The sequence below is a fragment of the Elgaria multicarinata genome, chromosome 16 (genome assembly GCF_023053635.1).
Source record: "Elgaria multicarinata webbii isolate HBS135686 ecotype San Diego chromosome 16, rElgMul1.1.pri, whole genome shotgun sequence".
Taxonomy (NCBI): Eukaryota; Metazoa; Chordata; class Lepidosauria; order Squamata; family Anguidae; genus Elgaria; species Elgaria multicarinata.
This window is the reverse complement of record NC_086186.1, coordinates 30,482,907-30,503,428: the sequence shown is the minus strand read 5'-3', so window position 1 is coordinate 30,503,428 and position 20,522 is coordinate 30,482,907. Positions and strand designations below refer to the sequence as shown.

The window sequence follows — 20,522 nt, the reverse complement described above, 5'->3', positions numbered from 1 at the left end:
CTTGAATTATATTGTGGAGTAAAGGAACTATGCCAATAACAACTGGAATTGGATTTGTATAATTTGTCATATTCACAAAATCATTGCCTCATGTCTCCAATCCCAGTCTTCACAAATCTGTGCCTGATGGGCTGAAATACAGATTCCTAGACTGACAGGCAGCAACAGCTGCCAATTACAAGATGACTTCCGGACTTTCATTGATTGATTGGCCTCACTGTCTGCAAAAAGGCATTTACAGCAAACATATTTGTTGATATAGGAGAAGCTTTTCTCTGAATGTTATGGAAGAAGGTGTCAGCAAAGGTATTCATGATACGTTGAGACTGATTAATTTATTCTGTTGTCTTCTAAAAAGGATATTCTTCTGAAAACTGTTCAAACTCTTTATATCACGGTCATTTCCGGAGCATGGAAGCGATTCTCGCCTAAATGCTCTGGCTGCCTTGCATTTTTGGGCTAGATGGGCAAGTTTGCCTATCTAGCCAGGGAGCTTCGGGGCAGGAGGGGGAAGGCCACACTGCACATAACAAGCTGCTTAAAACACCACTACTGAAAAAGCCCTCTCCTAGATAAAGCTGATTAATTTTGGTTCTGTTGGCATTTTTGCCTAAAATTATCTCCAGTTTTAATATAAAGACTGTATAATTTTTCTCTCCTTTTGTTTACCATGCACCAAGCAACCTGTATGTTTCACAGATCCAGGTAGCAGCTGGATTTTATGTCAATCATTGTTTATTTCTTCCTCCTAGTGACTACCTGAAGCCATCACAGCACCTAGGTATAGAGCCTAATTGGAATGTACACTATCTCTTCCCACATCCCATCTTAAGACTGGGACTAAGTGTTGAATCCATGGCATCAACACCAGCCAGCTTTCCCCTTCTCCTTGCTGTGTTTACTTTCTAACTTGATGAAGAGTTCTGGAGAACTCAAAAAGCCTGCACATTATTCAGTGACATTTTGGTTGGCTAATAAAGATACTGCCCTAATCATAGAATAGTACAGTTGGAAGGGGCCTATAAGGGCCATCGACTGTGATTTTTTGTTTGTTTGTTATGGTCAACATGCTTTTTATGTCACAGTTGCATAGCAGCCACAGATAACTTCTCTTCCGTTGTGGACAGTGGGAATGCTGTGGAAATATTATATCTTGACTTCAACAAAGCTTTTGACAAAGTGACCCATGACATTCTGATTAACAAACTTGCTAAAAGTGTGGGCTAGATGGAACTACTATTAGGTGATTGCACAGTTGGCTACAGAATCTGGCTATCAATGCTACCTTCTCAAACTCAGGGGAGGTAACAAGCAGTGTACTGCAGAGCTCAGTCCTGGGCCCAGTGCTCTTCAACATTTTTATTAGTGACTTGGATGAGGAGGTTCAGAGAATGCTAATCAGATTTGCGGACAACACAAAATTGGGTGGGATAGCTAATACCCTGGAAGACAGAAACAAAGCTCAAAGTGATCTTGATAGATTGGAGTGCTGGACTGAAATCAACAGAATGAAATTTAATAGGGATAAATGCCAAGTTCTACATCTAGGAAAAAGAAACAACTACAAAATGGGAGATACTAGGCTCAGCAATACTACAAGCAAGAAGGATCTTGGAATTGTTGTAGATCACAAGCTGAATATAAGCCAACAGTGTGATGTGGCTGCAAAAAAAAGCAAATGCTGTTTTGACCCAATTTTGTGTCATCTGCAAATTTGATAAGCATTCCCTGCACCTCCTCATCCAAATCATTAATACAAATATTGATGAGCACTGGGCCCAGGACTGAGCCCTGCGGTGCCCCGCTTGTTACCTCCCCCCAAGTTTAGGAAGGTACCATTGATAAGCCCTCTTTGAGTCTGATTCTGTAGCCAACTGTGGATCCACCTTATAGTCGTTTTAGCTAGTTTAGTAATCAGAATGTCATGGGGCACTTTATCAAAAGCTTTGCTGGTCAAGATATATTATTAACCTTTATTGACTTAAAAGGTTGTCACACAAAGGAGGGCCAGGATCTCTTCTCGATCCTCCCAGAGTGCAGGATATGGAAGAACGGGCTCAAGTTAAAGGAAGCCAGATTCCAGCTGGACATCAGGAAAAACTTCCTGACTGTTAGAGCAGTATGAGAATGGAACCAGTGACCTAGGGAGGTTGTGGGCTCTCCCACCCTAGAGGCCTTCAAGAGGCAGCTGGACAACCCTCTGTCAGGGATGCTTTAGTGTGGATTCCTGCACTGAGCAGGGGGTTGGACTCGATGGCCTTGTAGGCCCCTTCCAACTCTGCTATTCTATGATTCTGTGTCCGCAGCTTTCCCACAGTCCATGTTTTATTTGTGTATAATACAAGTGGAAATAGCACTGTGTTCTACCTATGTCAAGTATTGGGAAAGCAAAGGCCTGTCATCAAGAAGATTGTAGGTAACTGTTGCTAAGACTTTTAAGGATATTTATAACTGAGAAGGACCCTCTGGCACTAGCATTCAATTCTGTTGAATGAATGCTTCCCTAGAGAATGGCTCTTGCCCTGCTAATCTCCCATTCAGAAACATAGGTAGCAAATGCATATGCAGAGTCAATCTTCTATTCTTCTCTGTAGATAGGTGCATCATTCCCCTTCACACCTTTTGGACAGGGTACTAGTAATGCTTCTCTGCCCAAGTTTTCCCAAGAAAAAGTATAATCCAGCCAAAGTTAAGGACTTGGAATTTCAATGGAATTGTTAAACATTTACTCCCTTCGAGACACTTCAAGAAGGATGCAGACAAGCTGGAGCATGTTCAGAGGAGGGCAGTGAGGATGGTCAGGGGTCTGGAAATAAAGCCCTTTGAGGATAGACTGAAAGAACTGGGCATGTTTATTTATTTATTTATTACATTTTTATACCACCCAATAGCCGAAGCTCTCTGGGCGGTTCACAAAAATTAAAACCATGAAAAGCATAATAAAACAACCTGGAGAAGAGAAGATTGAGGAGAGACATGATAGGACTTTTCAAATACTTTAAAGATTGTCACACAGATGAGGGACAGGATCTCTTCTCGTTATCCCGGAGTGCAGGACACGGACTAATGGGCTCAAGTTACCGGAAGTCAGATTCCTTCTTGACATCTGGAAAAATTTCCTAACTGTTAGACCAGTATGACAATGGGACCAGTTACCTAGGGAGGTTGTGGGCTCTCCCACACTAGAGGCCTTCAAAAGGCAGCTGGAGAGCCATCTGTCAGGGATGCTTTAAGGTAGATTCCTGCATTATTATTATTTATTTATTTATATAGCACCATCAATGTACATGGTGCTGTTGAGCAGGGGGTTGGACTCGATGGCCTTATAGGCCCCTTCCAACTCTACTATTCTGATTTTACATATAACTTTATTTAGATTATGCTCTGTTCATATTCTAACAAATAATAATAATAATAATAATAATAATAATCCTGAGGCATGTTTTATAATTTGTCAATAGACCTGCCGTAATATATGCTGCCTTTAAATTGAAATCCATCAAAATTAAACAGTTGCCTCAGTATTAATCTGTATGCTACTTCAAATGGCAACTGAAAATCACGGACAAAGCCATAAATTCATGTTGCATTTTGCCCAGTTAAGATTTCATATCTTTTTTGTTAGTTTACAGCTGGTAGTTCTTAGCCATTTCATTGAAGCTTTACCTAATTAAGAATTGTTTCCATTGTCCCAGAAAATCCTTTCACAGGGTAATCCTGTATTTTGTTAATGTAAAATTTAAAATAAACTTGATAATTTTTATTCTAAATAAAGTGTGTTTCCATGAGGTAACATTGTAGTGGTTTTTATTAACCTTGCCTGTGAGACACCTGTACACAGAGCTCTTGGGGGGGTTTGCATATTTTATCTGCCTCATCAATTCCAGTTTCGTAGAGGCTTACAAACATTAGTGGAAGTTCATTTCCTATCCCTTCCTTCTTGTATGCCATACAAACATAATTTTTCCCCAGATGGTAACCTGAGGATCTTACAGGTTGTGACTTGCCCCTTGGCCATGCACGAAGTATGTATGAGAGCTAGAAATGGATGTGGGGTGTGTTCAGGTGCCAGTCACTGAATTATCCTTTTGTGAATATGGATGTAGAGATTAAAATCTTTTATTTGCCCACCCAAGACATATGTGTCCAATTAGAATGTGATTAGGACACATGTGTATGCATGGCTTTTTTACATTTATTTTTACATATAGCAAATGCAGCAAATTAATAAATTGGTGTTGCTCGAATAGCTCTGTTCCTTGTAGTCTTTGTATGGAGCAAGCTTACCAATTCATGTACTAATGCATGTAAATGTGTGTAACTTGTCAGCCTTAAATAGTTTCTCGTTTGCAGTTATTACAATATGTTATTTTCCATTTCCCTGTTTCCATCTCTTGATCATGCTGAACATCTAATGGAAAAGAGCCAGTGAGACCAAAAGATGATAGAAGCAATTCTTCTACTTTCATGGATGGAGTTACCTCTTCAGTACCTCCAACACTGGACAAAAGGAAGGAGAAGTCTTGTTACCTCAGTAGCCAACTTGTCATTCCTTTGGGGCTATGATGCTTTTATTTCTCCCATAGATCATTGTGAAGTTCTGTACAACCATTAGATGCTGGTCTCTGGGACACAATTGGGATGGGTACTGAAGTTGCCCTTTGCCCAGACAAGGAATCCAGGTGGAAGCAAGTTTTGCTTCTACTTGAGTAGGGTCATAAAGTATACCTTTTAGATTTCTCCCATAGCTCCCGCTTTCCTGCTATAGGTCCTGTTCCAGAAAAGCATCTATGTAGTCTCACTGAAATGCATACTTGGGTTTGGGATAAGACTGCTGCATATCCTGAGCATTTTCTGCTATCCCCTTTATAAATGTGGCTCACCTGAATTATAAGATGTCTGCCTAATTCAAATTCTCACATTTTATCGTCTTCTTTGGAGAGTTGGAGAGTCAAATAGTTACTTTCTATCCAGTGATTCCTAGAGATGTGAAGGCCCGGAAAAAACAAAAAATTCAGAAAAAAATGTTTTTTCCTGTTTTCCCCCAAAACCTTTGGGGGGGGGTTTCCAAAAAAATTGAAAAAAAATGTAGAAAAATGGATTATGGGATGTTTTATTTTAGCATAATGAATAAAATGTTTAAGACAAGGTGTTCAGATATTTACTTCTCCAAATGATTTCTAAAATTATGTACAGTATCAGATTATTACAATTTCTGTGTACTGAGAACAAGCAAGGCCTAGGTTGCAAGTTGAGACTACAACTAGCAAGATGCATTTCTGCCTCTAGGGGGCACTGCCATTGAAGCATAGACTGAGACTGTAGTGAAAATGAGTCTGATTAAATTTCATGCATATTCATTGAATCTTGGTCCCCACCCTTTTTCTCAGTTCTTTTTATGGCAATGGGTGCTTTACGTCTGCTTGACACTGTGGAGGACTAATGGAGACATAAATAATTTTCTTTGTTACTAGTATTGATGGTTTCCTCTGTTGTTGTTGTTTTTTTATTGTTTTTTGCCTGCTCCAAATAAACTGGCAAAATCAAAGAGGTTCCTAACAGTTCAGGAGCTTGTAGCTCCATTTGTTACCAAAAAAAAGTAAAAAAGTAAATTCAATTTGTAATAATTGTTTGAATACACTGTACTTTTAATATACGAAATGTAATAATTTTATGCCAAACCAACTTGGACATAATTACATTTTATGTTCCTAAAGTAACAAAGAGACTTTCAATCTTTAAAACATGCTAATATTGCATTATTTCAATTTTTCTGATTTTTTTTGTTTTTTCCTGAAAAAACCTGGGGGGGTGGGGAAACGTTTTTTTCCCCATGGATTCAAAATTCCCAGAAATTTTTACATCCCTAGTGATGCCATGATTTTTCAAATTCTTAGATGCCAACCTCAGCTGCTGGGGAAACTAGAATCCAATTCTGTAGGGTGTTTTTTTAATAAATAAATAAAATGCACATTAATTTTTTTTAAAAAAAAACCCCAATTTGAATTATACTAAATAACTTTTGACCTAATACTTTTGAGACTTAGCTGCTTTTTCTGTTCTTGTTCTCTTATAGTTTTACATGTGATACTAACAAAAATGAGGCTGAGAACGCGGAAAGCTTCTCAGCAATCAAATCAAAATCACACACAGCGTGCATTGAGGGTAAAGAGAAAATATTCAGAGGTGGAAGAGAGCTTACCTGTTGGTGGAGGAAAACCTCAGAAAAATGAAACTGGCTTATTGTCTTCAATAAAAAAGTTCATTAAGGGAAGTACCCCAAAGGTAAGTGCTCATCGGCTGCTTATTTTTTGACAGGATTCATTAGTCTTTTATTTATGATTTTGTGATATTTATCTCCCTTTTATATGAAAATCTTCCCAAAATGGTTTACAAAAATAAACATTAAAACTACAATATATCGTAATTAAAAAGCTTAAAAACATTTCAGTTGTAAACATATTCAGTCGAGCAAAAAACCATGTAGAAACAGTGTTACAAAATAAAACTTAAAAGGACTGTCAGAAGACAGTAAGAGAAGAGGCTTGGTGGAGTTCCCTATGAAGGGATTTCCAAAGGCATGGGGCCACAACTGAAAAGGCCCTGTCCCTGGTATCTACAAACCTGGTCTCCTACCTATTTTAGGGCTCAGGTAGGCTTCTACAAGTGCATGTGGTCTTTCAAATAATGCTCATTTAGGGCTTTAAAGGTCAATACCAGCACTTTAAATTGAGCCCAGAAATAAATTGGTAGCCAATGTACTGGGTGTAGGAATGGTACAATGTATCTTGACTGTCCACCTTCTATTAGTAGCCTGCTGGCAGCATTGCATCCAAACTGTCCAAACTGTCCAAACATTGCATCCAAACTGTCTTTGAAGGCAGCCCCTTATAGAGAACATTACAGTATTCTAGTCTGGTGTAATTCGTGATTGTGTGATTGGGGCTAAATCCCCTTTCTCTAGATAGGGTCACAGCTGGCAAATCATTCTAAACTGGTAAGAGGCACTTGTTGCCAAAAGCAGCACCTGTACATCCATAAATAGTACTGTGCCCAGGAGAACCCCCCAAGCTGCGTACTCGATTCTTCAGGGGGAGTACAATCTCACCCAAAACAGGTTGTGTACTTCCTTCCACTTTGGCAGCACTCCCAACCGCATTATCTGGATTTAATTTCACCTTGTTTGTTCACATCAGAATTGCCTTCCAGGCGCAAGGGCTTCCACCACCTTCCTGGATTAGTTGATGGAAACAAGAGATAGATCTGCATGTTGGTTGGATCATGATGACATCTTAGCCCAAACCTCAGGATGTTCTATTTCCGTTTCCATATTTAGGGAAACAAATAATAAAACACTGGCTGCATTCAGACACAGCTTTTGGTTTTACAAGAATGAATAGGCATCAGTTTCTAGTGAGTTTAATCCTAGTTTGCACGCAATTGCAAAACAAACTGCCAAATTATGCTTCGTTGCAAACTGGGTTCAAAAGTTTCTAATCTTTTAGGGAGTGCCTAAAGCACTTTTTTTTTTTTGCTGGAGAAGTGAGGTATAAATATAAATATAATTAAGAAATAAAATGAGAGGAAAGAGCATGCAAGCCCAAGTCCTGTTCTTTTGTAAATGCCAAACAAACCATGTGGCATTAGGAAGTCTGCCTGAATGCAGCCACTAGAAAGTACAAAAGGCACACGTTTTTTGAGAGGCTATGCCTTGTTCAGGTTGGTTCTGTGTAGAATGGTGTTGGAGCAGAGATATAAAGTTTACATGGTTTTCTTTCAATATATTCTACTGAGGAAGCACAGTGTCTTAAAAGTCTATGGAGTCAGTTTTGCTTATATTTATGTTCTAAATATACATGATTGTCTGGTTATCAGATTAGCTAGACAAGTTGGGAGTCTTTCTTGATTGGAAAGAAGGCACTTAAATACCTTTAAATAATGTCAATGTATACATTTGTAAGCTACTTTGGTGGCCTTTCTAAGCAGGAAAGCAGCATATAAACCAAGGATGGGGAATGTGTAGCCTTCCAAATATTGTTGGACTGCTACTCTCATCATCACTCACCATTTGCAATTCTGGCTAGAGCTGATGAGACTTGTAGTCTGAGATCTGGAAGGCCACATTCCCAACCCTGATATAAACATTGACCCAGTTCATACACAATGGTGGCAAATCCTAGGTTAATTAACCCACAATTTGCCATAGTGCGTTTCAATCTGATCGGGGGTTGAATGTTCCAAAGGCTGTGGTAATTAGTGAGTTAATTAACCCATAATTTGCCACATAAGATCAGCTCCCTTAAGTAACATGTTATTCAAAGATTGGCCTTGTTAATCAGTGCCTGTAGTAAATTGAAAGATTTTGTTAAAACACATGGGTAGTCAATATGTAATATATGGCTTATCTGATAGGATCTCTCCAGGGCTAGAAGGTGATAGAATCAAGGGCAAACGCATAATAGATCGGTTTACTACTTCCCTATCTTAAATATGAATAAACTGTATTTAATCAGCTCATATATTGTTGCTGCTGTTAGATTTATGTTTGTTCTGAGGAGAATGAACTTGATTCATTGATTTCTGCTTGAGATACTGCTTATAATCAGGTGAAGTGAAACCACTGTAATACTATTGAAGCCCATAATCTGATTCTGTATATCGGTACCAGAAAAGTGAGTCAGGCCTAGTTTGCACAGTCACCGTGGCTTAAACAGGCCACAATGGCTTATTTAAACTGCAGTGCGTGCCAGCACCATTTGCCTAATTACCTGCCCAGTTGTAGCTTGTTGTGTCATCTGAACTTGTTTAATAGTAATGAGGCCCATGGTCTGGGTTATTACTGGGTGAGTAATTAGGCAAATAGTGGCTGGTATGTGCCGTAGCTTAAGCCACAGCGATTATGTGAACCAACCAACGTATCCTCTTGTCACTGATCAGAATGGAAACTTAACTGCGAGATTTCCATCATTCAGATTGATGACAGTGAATCACTCTTTCATTCAGATGTACAGGACTTTATCTTGAGTCTGTGGGTACACAAAAATTCCAGAACTGTCCACCCAACCCAATGCTGTTTTCTACTTCTTTAACATGAGGGACCCCTTTATTTCAGCTTCTTATGACAAATTTCTCCCCCACAAAAAAATAACCTTATGAAATGAGAAACGTGAAAATAAAAAATTAATTGGATGCAGTTGCACCACCAGTGAGGATCAGGAAAAATTGACATTATACATTTGTTAGTAACCTAAAAACATTTCAAATTATAATTTTTATGCTTTTTTTTAAGGATGAAAGGGAACATCCTGCAAAGAAAAGTAGAATTGAACATGATATAGATGACAACTTGATTACATCTACTCCTCGAACAGGAGACAAGCCTAATAAACCACTCTCCAGAGTTAGACGGAAAAGTCAAGTGAATGGAGGTTTGTAAATGTTCCAGTCCAGTGACTCATATAAGGCCTTTGGTCTTTCTGCATCCTTGAAGTAATTAAGACTTTTGTCATTGGTTTCATAGAACCTTGGTACCTTCTCAAACTCTGGGGAGGTAATGAGCAGGGTACCGCAGGTCTCAGTCCTGGGCCCAGTGCTCTACAACATTTATATTAATGATTTGGACGAGGAGGTGCAGGGAATGCTTATCAAATTTGCAGTTGACAAAAAATTGGGTGGGATAGCTAATACCCTGGAAGATAGAAACAAAGTTCAAAGTGATCTTGCTAGGTTGGAGCGCTGGGCTGAAAACAGCAGAATGAAATTTAATATGGATTAATGCCAAGTTCTACATCTAGGAAAAAGAAACAACTACAAAATGGGGGATATTAGGCTCAGCAATACTACAAGCGAGAAGGGTCTTGGAATTGTTGTAGATCACAAGCTGAATATGAGCCAACAGTGGATGTGGCTGCAAAAAAAGCAAATGCTATTTTGGGATGCATTAACAGCTTCCAAATTGCGCGAGGTACTGGTTCACCTCTATTCAGCACTGCTTAGGCCTCATCTTGAGTATGATAAATATGGTTTATTGAACCAATTATAACGACCCAGCATTCTTCAAAATGACAGCCCAACTTGAAGCACATTGCAATAACTCAACATAAATGCAACCCAAGCATGTGTCAGGTGATAGCTTGTCTGGCGCACTGATCAAGACATTGATCTTGATGCTCATATCAGTCTGAATTGTGATGGATTCTCTACTACACCCAATAGTTTTAAGCAAACTTCAAAGTGATCTTGATAGGCTGGAGTTCTGGGCTGAAAACAACAGAATGAAATTTAATAGGGATAAATGCTGAGTTCTACATCTAGGAAAAAGAAACAGCTACAAGATGGGGGTACTAGGCTCAGCAATACTACAAATGAGAAGGATCTTTGAATTGTTGTAGATCACAAGCTGAATATGAGCCAACAGTGTGATGTGGCTGCAAAAACAAATACTACTTTGGGCTGCATTAATAGAAGTATAGCTTCCAAATTGTGTGAGGTATTGGTTCTCCTGCTATTTTGGGATGCATTAATAGCTTCCAAATTGCACAAGGTACTGGTTCCCTTCTCTTCGGCACTGGTTAGGCCTCATCTTGTGTCCAGTTCTGTGCACCACACTTCAAGAAGGATGCAGACAAGCTGGAGGGGGTTCAGAGGAGGGCAACGAGGATAATCAGAGGTCTGGAAACAAAGCCCTATGAGGAGAGACTGAAAGAACTGGACATGTTTAGCCTGGAGAAAAGGCAAGACATGATAGGACTTTTCAAATACTTGAAAGATTGTCACACAGAGGAGGGCCGGGATCTCTTCTCGGTTATCCCACTTCCCCACTGTTAGAGCAGTACAACAACGGAACCAGTTACTTAGGGAGGTCGTGGGCTCTCCCACACTAGGGGCCTTCAAGATGCAGCTGGACAGCCATCTGTCAGGGATGCTTTAAGGTGGAGTTCTGCATTGAACAGGGGGTTGGACTCAATGGTCTGATAGGCCCCTTCCAGCTCTACTATTCTACGAATAGAAGAATTGAACCTGCAGTGCTAGGAGTGCACGTTTGTTTCTGTACTATTGTTATCCTGTTCAGTTGTTCCTTTATTGTGTAAATTGCTTTGTGCTGTTTTTTCTTGCTGCTTATGTTAAACATCTGAGGTAGATCATTATACCTATTTTGTAGATGAGAAAGTAAAATCTCGCTCAGTTGTCTTGCCCCAAGGTAAAAGAGCGGTCTTACCGCTGATCTGTCTTTTGAAACTGCCATCTCATGTCTGCGTCAATACTCCATCCTCTAGAATTGACTATGCCAACTAATCATATGTTGGAAATGGAATTGACCACTCATATGACTTTCAGTTCAATAGCCACATTACGTCCCATACAGTATTAATAGGATAAGCCAGGGTTGGCAGGGACATTAAATGTGTCGAGGGTGCTCTCACAGAACGGGTGTCATGGGGTTGGGGCTTGCCCTTTCATAAAATGGCTGCTATTTCATTTCCCACAAGGCAAACTGGTGAGACTAAAAGAAAAGTAACCTGTCCAAGAACCTAAGCACGAGGCAGAGGTAAGGATTGACTGCCAGAACAAGAGAACTAGTGTGGAGTAGTGGTTAAAAGCGTTGGACTAGGACTGGGGAAACCTGGGTTCAACTTTCACTCAGCCATGAAACTCACTGGGTGACTTTGTGTATTCGTTTGTTACTTGTATATCCTGCCTTTTCTCCAAGCAGCCCAAATTGGTGAACATGGTCCTCCTCCCCATTTTATCTTCCCAACAACTCTATGAGGTAGGTTAGGTGAGTCAGTAATTGGCCTACGGTCTCACAGTCGCTAACTCTCAGCCTAATCTACTTCACAGGGTTGTAGTGAGATTAAAACGGAGAGGAGGAAGGTCGTGTACAGTACCTTGGGCTCCTTGGAGAAGAAGCAAAATATAAACGAAAGAAACAAATAAAAACCATTCTTTCTAACCCAAATAAAGGTGGGGCTAAAGAGGATGGGGCGCTTTGCAGCATGTCATTGACTCCATTAAAAATAATTAATTTAAAAATTCTTATGGAAATAAAAATCAGGAGCGGTAGGGAGCCTGGTGGGCACCCGGGCACATATGGAGATCTTAGAATCATAGAATAGTAGAGTTGGAAGGGGCCTATGAGGCCATCGAGTCCAACCCCCTGCTCAATGCAGGAATCCACCCTAAAGCATACCTGACAGAATTTAATTCCCCTTCTACTGTATATTTTAAAAAATGTTGTGACCATGTGTCTGTCTCTTTAATGGGTGTCTTGAAAAATTAGCACTAGGGAGTTGTAATGCTGCTTTTTGTTTTTACTGTTAAACCCATAAAGTTCTTCTAGTATTAAGAGTTTTTAATGCTTGAAATAAACATTTCTTGAACAAAGCATGTGTAGATTTAGAGTATTGCCTTGTGACACTTGTAAGGGACGAAATAGTTTTCCTGCTACTCGTAGAAAGGTGTGTTTGGATATTAAGTTAAAGTACAGTTTATTGTTGTGTGAATGAGCCTCAGTTTTTTGGGGGTGCCCCATGGACCACAGATAAGAATTATGTCCAAACCCAGACAAACTGTGGTTAGTCTTAACTATGGTTTATTAAAGCAAGCAAACTTCAATCCATAAGAACCTAAGAAGTGCCCTGATGCTGGATCAGACCAAGGGTCCATCTAGTCCAGCACTCTGTTTACAGAATGGCCAACCGGCCAGGGACCAACATGCAGGACGTGGTGCAACAGCAACCTCCCACCCATGTTCCCCAGCAACTGGTGCACACAGCCTCGAATACTGAAGATAGCACACAACCGTCAGGGATAGTAGCCATTGATAGCCTTCACCTCCAGAAATTTATCCAACCCCCTTTTAAGGCCATCCAAATTGGTGGCCATTACTACATCTTGTGGTAGTGAGTTACATAATTTAACTCTGTGCTGTGTGAAGAAATACTTCCTTTTATTTGTCCTAGATCTTCATGATTTATGACTTTGGCTTGTTTCCTTAAACCATTGTTAAGATTATCCACAGTTTAAGATTTGGATAAAATATTGAATTATAGTTTCTTTAAAATGGAAGCAAAAAATTCCAGTCTAATTACAGCTGCACTGGAGAGGGGAGTGCACAAGAGCCCAAGATTCATATGTGTAATACTAAACCATATTTTAGCATTATATGCAAGCCAGGCCATAGTGTGAGGACACATGTATTTGTCTCTACTGCCATCAGCCATCAATATGGTTGAGAGGGTTTTACCTTTAAAGCGAGCCAACACAGAACTTTAGATAAATAAAAATAAAATAAATATTTAGGACTGAAATTGGTTTGAAGGCATTTGTAATCTAGTCATTTCAATTTATGTATTAAAATAATAGGAACAAATGTGATTGTAGAAATTTCTTAGTGCAAATGTTTTGTGTCTGTGTTCTAGAAGCTGGAAATTATGAAATGACAAACCAGCATGTTAGGCAAAATGGAAAATTGGAAGATAATCTCACCACCGGCAGCCCCCCACGAACTACATTACTGGGGACCATATTTTCTCCTGTCTTCAATTTTTTCTCACCAGCAAATAAAAATGGCAAGTATTATGCAATGCTGCATTTACATACTGTGTACATCAAAAAATAAAAATGGCTGCTATGAAAGATTTGTTGTGTGTCTGGATGCTGGGAAAGAGGTAACAAATAGGGATGTGTTTTGATTTTTTTTAAAAAAACTTAAATTTATAAATAAAGGCATGCTTGCTAATCCTCTAAGTGCAATAGCAACCTAAGAACTGAAACATAATTTCAGGGACAGCTGGCTCGGACTCTCCAGGGCAAGCTGTTGAAGCTGAAGAAATAGTGAAACAGCTTGATATGGAACAGGTGGATGAAATTATCACCAGCACTGCAACCTCAGCTAATGGAGCGACCTACACTAGCCAAGCAGTGCAAATCAGATCGATCAACGGCTTAGAGGAAGTAGAAGATGTAACTGATCGTGATCTGCCTCCTCTCACTGGTAAGGGCTGGGCATGTTTTGGTTTTCCTTGAGGTAAGTACACATAGTTAGAGATGTGGAGGCCTGGAAAAAAATCGGAAAAATTCGGGGGGGGATTTCCCCCCCCCACCATTTTTTTCCGAAGCCTCTTTTGTTTTCCCCCCCCAAAATTGGAAAAATTGAAAAAAATGAAGAAAAAACAGATTATGGGATGTTTTATTTTAGCATGATGAATAAAATGTTTAAGACAAGGTGTTCAGATATTTACTTCTCCAAATGATTTCTAAAAACTGTACAGTATCAGATTATTACAATGTCTGTGCACCAAGGACAAGCAAGTCCTAGGTTGCAAACTGAGACTACAACTCTCAAATGCAAGAGCAAGATGCATTTCTGCCACTAGGGGGCACTGCCATTGAAGCAGAGACTGAAACTAATAGTGATAGCTATAGGTCAGAAAATGAGTCTGATTAAATCTCATGCATATTCATTGAATCTTGGGTTTCCCCTTTTTTCTCAGTTTTTTTTATGGGAATGCGTGCTTTATGTCTTGACACTGGAGGACTAGAGGAAACATAAATAATTTTCTTTGTTACTAATGTTGGTGGTTTCTTCTGTTGCTGTTGTTTTTTATTGATTTTTTTTTTTGCCTGCTCCTCATAAACTGGCAAAACCAAAGAGGTTCCTTACAGTTCAGGTGTTCCTAACAGTTCGGGAACTTGTAGCTCCATTTGTTAACCAAAAAAGTAAAATAGTATATTAAATTTGTAATAATTGTTTGAATACACTGTACTTTTAATATACAAAATGTAATAATTTTATGCAAAACCAACTTGGACATAATTACATTTTATGTTCCTAAAATAACAAAGTGACTTTCAATCTGTAAAAAGTACTAATATTGTATTATTTCAATTTTTACAAAAAATTCCAGTTTTTCCCTGAAACCCCCCAGGAAAAAACTGGGTTTTTTCCATGGCTTCAAAATTTCCGGAAATTTTACATCTCTACTAGCATTGGAGAAAGTCTTGTGCTCCTTTGCTCCTCTGAACCTCACAGTTCAGGGGCGCAGGGTGCTACTTCAGTCTTCTCCACCCAGGTGAGAGGGACCAGTGGGGCCATTCAGTCTGTGTAGCTGGCTTTCCATGATTAATATGGTAAGATCTCTTACCAAAGGAAGGTTCTCTCTTTGGCTAATATGAGCGTAGACAAAAAAGTGATAATTTTAGTCGGGTATTGTTCTGTCATAAGTTTGGCTAGTGATGTCAGTAACTTTCCTCTATAAAATGATAGCTGACACTTGAAAGGTTGCATTTGCAAATATATCTACCTTTTTTGTTTGTTTATTACTTGTGTATTTGGGGGGGACAAATTATAAGCCTTAAAAGCATTGATAAAAAAAATTATTCTGGGGTGAAAAAACTATATGCAGAACAAGGACCCTAAAACCCTTAAGGTGAAAAGGCTGGATAGAGATATTTAATAAATAAATAATCTCCACTGCTGTTAACAGGGAAATTCCTCCATCAAATGAAATAATGAGAAACTTTTGTGTTTTATTAGCACCAGTATCTCCAGACAGCGGTTACTCATCAGCTCATGCAGAAGCCACCTATGAAGAAGACTGGGAAGTCTTTGATCCGTATGTGTTCATATTTGAAGTCTGTAATTTCAGTTACTACATTTAAGAAAGGAAGGAAGGAAGGAAGGAAGGAAGGAAGGAAGAAAGAAAAGAAAACATCCTTCCCTGTGTGTTAACTTTGTAGTGATGAGCTAGTGTTTAAGGCTATAGTACTTACGTACATTTATTTTAGGCATAATCCTACACAGTTTTCAGGCCACAGTTGAGGAACCATAGCAGTACAATTAAATTAATTGCATTTATTTATTAGAAACCTTTTTGTACCCACCCTTCATTAAAATTTATTATGGGGTGGTTTGCAGTGTTTAGAAGCTATAGGAATATATATGCATCACTTCCTCTAATAGCGGACTGAGCTGGTGAATGCTGACTCAATTGTAGCCCAAATGGGGCCACTGAGAAACAAGAGTGGGAGGTAGCAGCATGTTCAAAGAAACTCCAGGCTTTGCAGAAATATATTAAAAAGCTAGTGCTTTATTACTCAGCATGCTTTTCTGCAGGCGCCTGGAAAAGCCAGGCGCGAGGCCAACCGGGAGTCCATTGGGCTCCCCACCTCCCAGCCGCTCCCCCCCCCCCCATCACCTGCCTGTTGACCCGTGGGACTTACCCGAGGTCTCCATGAGTGCCAGTGAGTCAGCCGCTCCCCCCTGCTCCCAGCTGAGTTTATATATCCTGTTGCTTAGCAACACAAAGTGCTTAGCTCGGAACTTCCAGTGTGCCACACATTGCTATGTGCCACTGAGATGTCCTGCACACCTGTGACGTCTTGGCTTCACCTGAGATGCCCACAAGCTACCTGACAGGACTATCCACGCCACTAGCACCCAAGACCATTCAATCCTTCCTGTGCTGATGACGTATAAGGGTTTTGGCCTACTGCTGCTCCTGTCTCGCCGTTATTCTTTAGGTCCCAGAGCTCCACAACCCAGCAACCTAGCCCTCAGTTTCCCATTCCGCTGCCACCATTAACTGTTCTCTCCTCCATCACTCCTCCACAGACAACACCAGTTGTTGAAAAGTAATTAGAATGTATTAACATAAGTAAATGTGTGTACATAAGCTTATTGGTTTCCTCAGTTGAAATGCATATGGTTACAAGGTTCTAAGAGTATTGGCTTCTATCAGTTCTTACTTACAAGGTTCTTCTTCGTGGTCTCTATGCATCACACATATGGGCTCTGCGCCCACGTTGAGACCTGAATTGGAACCTCCTTAGCGTTTTTGTAAAAATATTATATAGCTTACCTTCTTTCTTCCCGTTTTTTCTTACCTTTCGTCTCTTCACCATCTTCTTTTTTCTTCAACCTAAATTTTTTTTAAATTTTTTTTTATATATAGTTAGTGTTTTACCTCAGTGATTTCGGTTGCTCGCGGCCTAGAGCGTATGGCCGTTAAGGCGCCTTTCAGAAAGTGCGTCAGCTGCCGCAGCAAATTACCACCAACAGATGGACATTTGCTCTGCGTTCTGTGTTTAGGAGAGGGCCATATTGTTCAATCTTGCCCTCACTGCATGTCGTTCACCAAACAAACCCAGAAAAATAGAGCAGACCGACTAAGAGCAATTTTATGGGAAAAAGCTCTCAAGGCCGCTGAAGCATCTCGACCAAAACCGACAGAAAATCCGAAGATACATAGCCATAAAATGGCTGATGAACAGAGCTTTGACATACAATCCTTTGTTATCTCTGAGACCACTATGGCCAAAATAGGGCAGAGATACCCCTAACGCCAGGTCGATCTTTGGCAGTTTCAGTGGCCAAGAAAATATCAAAGAAGGCCAAGACACCTAAGTCCTCTGAAACTCACGCCAAAAAGAAGAAGAAAAAGGACGCTTCTAAGTCTCCTTCAACAAAACGTCCCTCGCTACCGACTGCGTTGGTACCGAAACCCTCGATATCGAAGACATCTCACTCAACATCGAAAATAAGACGTGTAGTGACTGCGGCGGTACCGAAATCCTCGACATCGAAGACGACTCACTCGACATCGAAAATAATACCTGTACCAACTAGACCGAAGCCAGCGTCGGTACCGATACCCTCGGTATCGGACACTTCAGTACCAAACCAAAGCAGATCTCGCCCAACTTCGGCAGCGAGACCTATAGAGTCTATTTCGGAGGGTGAAATACGGGACTCCACACCGCCACGTTCATCTCAACAAGGACCTCCATCTGTACGACAAGGCCCAATCGAATCCCCAAGGGGATCGATACCGCCTCCCTCGCCTGCTACTTTTCGGTCTCCTCGACCACCTACATATAGAGAACGCTCTCATTCACCGCGTTCGGAGTGGGGCAGAAGATCTGAATACTCGGCTTCTCTTCGGAGACACTACGAGTATCCTGATTGGGATTATTATCGTCCGTACCCGTACTACCCTTCGGACGAATACGGCCACCATTATCGCCCACAGCCGGAGGAATATTTTGTATACCCTCCGCCAGTGGCAAGATCATTACCCAATCAACAATTACCAGAACTGGAAAGACGCCAAGAGCTGTCAGCCTCGGTACCGAGCACTGAACCGATACCAGCAATTCAACCAACAGACCAGTCATTACAACTTGTACTGCCGTCATCCCCCGATGACAATGATCATTCAGACTCCACGTCCTTGGTGTTGATAACACCTTCGATACCATCCCCAGAGGATGCAGTTGCTTCCCAAGACCCACCATCACCTTCAGGAGATATGGGAAGATTTTCTGAACACATCCTTAGGATGGCTCAATCACTCGGCCTGGAAACGCAACAGCAGACCGAGAAACTTGTTGATCCAATTTATGACGTACTACATACCGCGGCTAATGCTTCCGTCGCAATTCCCTTTCCACCAACCTTGCTTCAGACAGCACAGCTTTCATGGAAAACTCCATCGTCGACCGCTCCTACTTCGAGACGTCTTGAAACCATGTACTGCATACAAGAAAAGGATGCGGGCTTCTTGTTCCAGCATCCAAAACCAAACTCTATAATACTTGAGTCAGCACAAAGCAGGTCACAAAAGGTCCATTCTGAGCCTGTGGATAAGGAAGGAAGAAAATTAGATATTCTAGTTCGAAAAATATACGCATCCACATCATTGGGACTACGCGCAGCTACTTACCAGGCCACTATGGCCAGGTATCAGTTATTTCTATGGGAGAAAGTAGGATCGCTCTGCGATTACTTGCCAGACGATAAAAGAGAACTGGCCAGAGTGTTCCAGTCCGAAACATCAGCAATAGCCCAACAACAGCTCAGCACAGCCCGACATCAAGTCGATTGCGATTCCAAAGCCATGATGGGCTCCATTGCCCTCCGCAGGCATGCGTGGCTGAGATCCACTGGATTAAACCAAGAAACCAAGACCCGCATAGAGAATCTCCCCTTCGACGGCGAGGGTTTGTTTAACTCTAAAACCGACGAGGCCATGGACTCAATACACAAGGCTCATACGACCGCAAAGAAGATGGGCATCTCGACACCAGCCATCCAATACAGACCCCGTAGATGGAATAAACAACCATTCATGTATCAACAACGTCCTCAATATGACAGACCACAACGTCAACAGCAACAACAACAGCAATTGCAAAGAAAGCGTGCTTATCCCCAAAGATACCAGCCCAAGCGTCAACAGGACTTTGGGAAAAAGCAGCGACTTTGACTGCCCTTTGCACCATCACCTGATCTCAGGAAACAGACTGCTTCCATTCCTTTCGGAATGGGAGCGAATAACTACAGACTTTTGGGTCCTCACTATCATTCGCACAGGATACAATATCGAGTTCAACACCCTCCCTCCCTTTTCGGGAATACAGAAAACATCGCCAACGCCTATCCTCATCCAGGAAATCAACACCCTCTTGGAAAAGGGAGTGATTTGTCGTGTGCAATCCCATCAAGCAAATCACGGGTTCTATTCCCGATACTTTACTGTCCCAAAAAGAGATGGAGGGCTTCGACCAATATTGGACTTAAGAAACATCAACAATTACATCACCCCCCCAAAATTCTGTATGACCACGGTTACATTTGTCCTACAGCTACTTCACAAAGACATTTGGTTCACTGTTATAGACCTAAAGGACGCCTATTTTCACATCCCTATCAGACCATCAAGCCAGCCTTTTCTCCGTTTCTCCCTCAGAGACCAACATTTCCAATTCATGATTCTACCCTTCGGGTTAGCCACTGCTCCGAGGGTCTTCACAAAGTGCATGGCAGTGGTCTGCGCACATCTCCGCCAACTCAACATTACCGTCTACCCTTATATCGACGACTGGCTTCTAGTTTCGGACGACAAAACCACACTAGAAGCAAATATAGCCACAACGTTGGACGTCCTCAACAGCCTGGGACTGTGGGTCAATTACGAAAAATCCACTTTAACTCCAAAGAGGAAGATAGACTTCATAGGAGTCACCCTCTCGTCGAAAGACAGTCGAGCGTATCTCCCATTATTGAGAGCTACGGTACTATGCCACTTCGTGACAGATGTTCTACACCGACCACAAGTTATGGCATGGACTGTGCAGAGACTGTTAGGTCTGATGTCTGCCACCACAGCGGTAATAAGGTTCGCATGCCTCCGGATGAGAATCCCCCAGAACTGGTTTCTGAAGAGTTTCGATCTCCGTACCGATGCGCATCGAACTCGATTAACACTACCACACTCGGTACGGTCGTCCCTCCTCTGGTGGATATCGAACAAGAACATCCTTGAAGGGGTACCTTTCCAGATACCAACGCCGTCCAAAACAATTACTACAGATGCCTCCCTCCTAGGATGGGGAGCCCACTGCGATTCTCTCCGCATACAAGGTCGATGGCCCGGATCGATAAGCAAGGAGCATATAAACCACTTAGAATTGCTGGCTGTAGAGAAAGCACTGAAAGCCTTCACAACAATAATAACGAA

The 20,522-nt window shown here is 41.1% G+C and overlaps 1 protein-coding gene across 1 annotated transcript in view; it reads left to right on the top strand.

The window, feature by feature from the left end:
• The window catches only part of CTDSPL2 (CTD small phosphatase like 2), a 56,469-nt gene that overhangs the window by 18,961 nt on the left and 16,986 nt on the right, over positions 1-20,522 (top strand). Inside the window, exons 2-6 of the mRNA XM_063142760.1 lie at positions 6,077-6,285; positions 9,290-9,428; positions 13,422-13,571; positions 13,787-13,996; positions 15,539-15,617. Coding sequence (XP_062998830.1) covers positions 6,100-6,285; positions 9,290-9,428; positions 13,422-13,571; positions 13,787-13,996; positions 15,539-15,617 — 764 coding nt within the window. The 5' untranslated portion in view covers positions 6,077-6,099. The remainder of the gene's footprint in view (positions 1-6,076; positions 6,286-9,289; positions 9,429-13,421; positions 13,572-13,786; positions 13,997-15,538; positions 15,618-20,522) is intronic.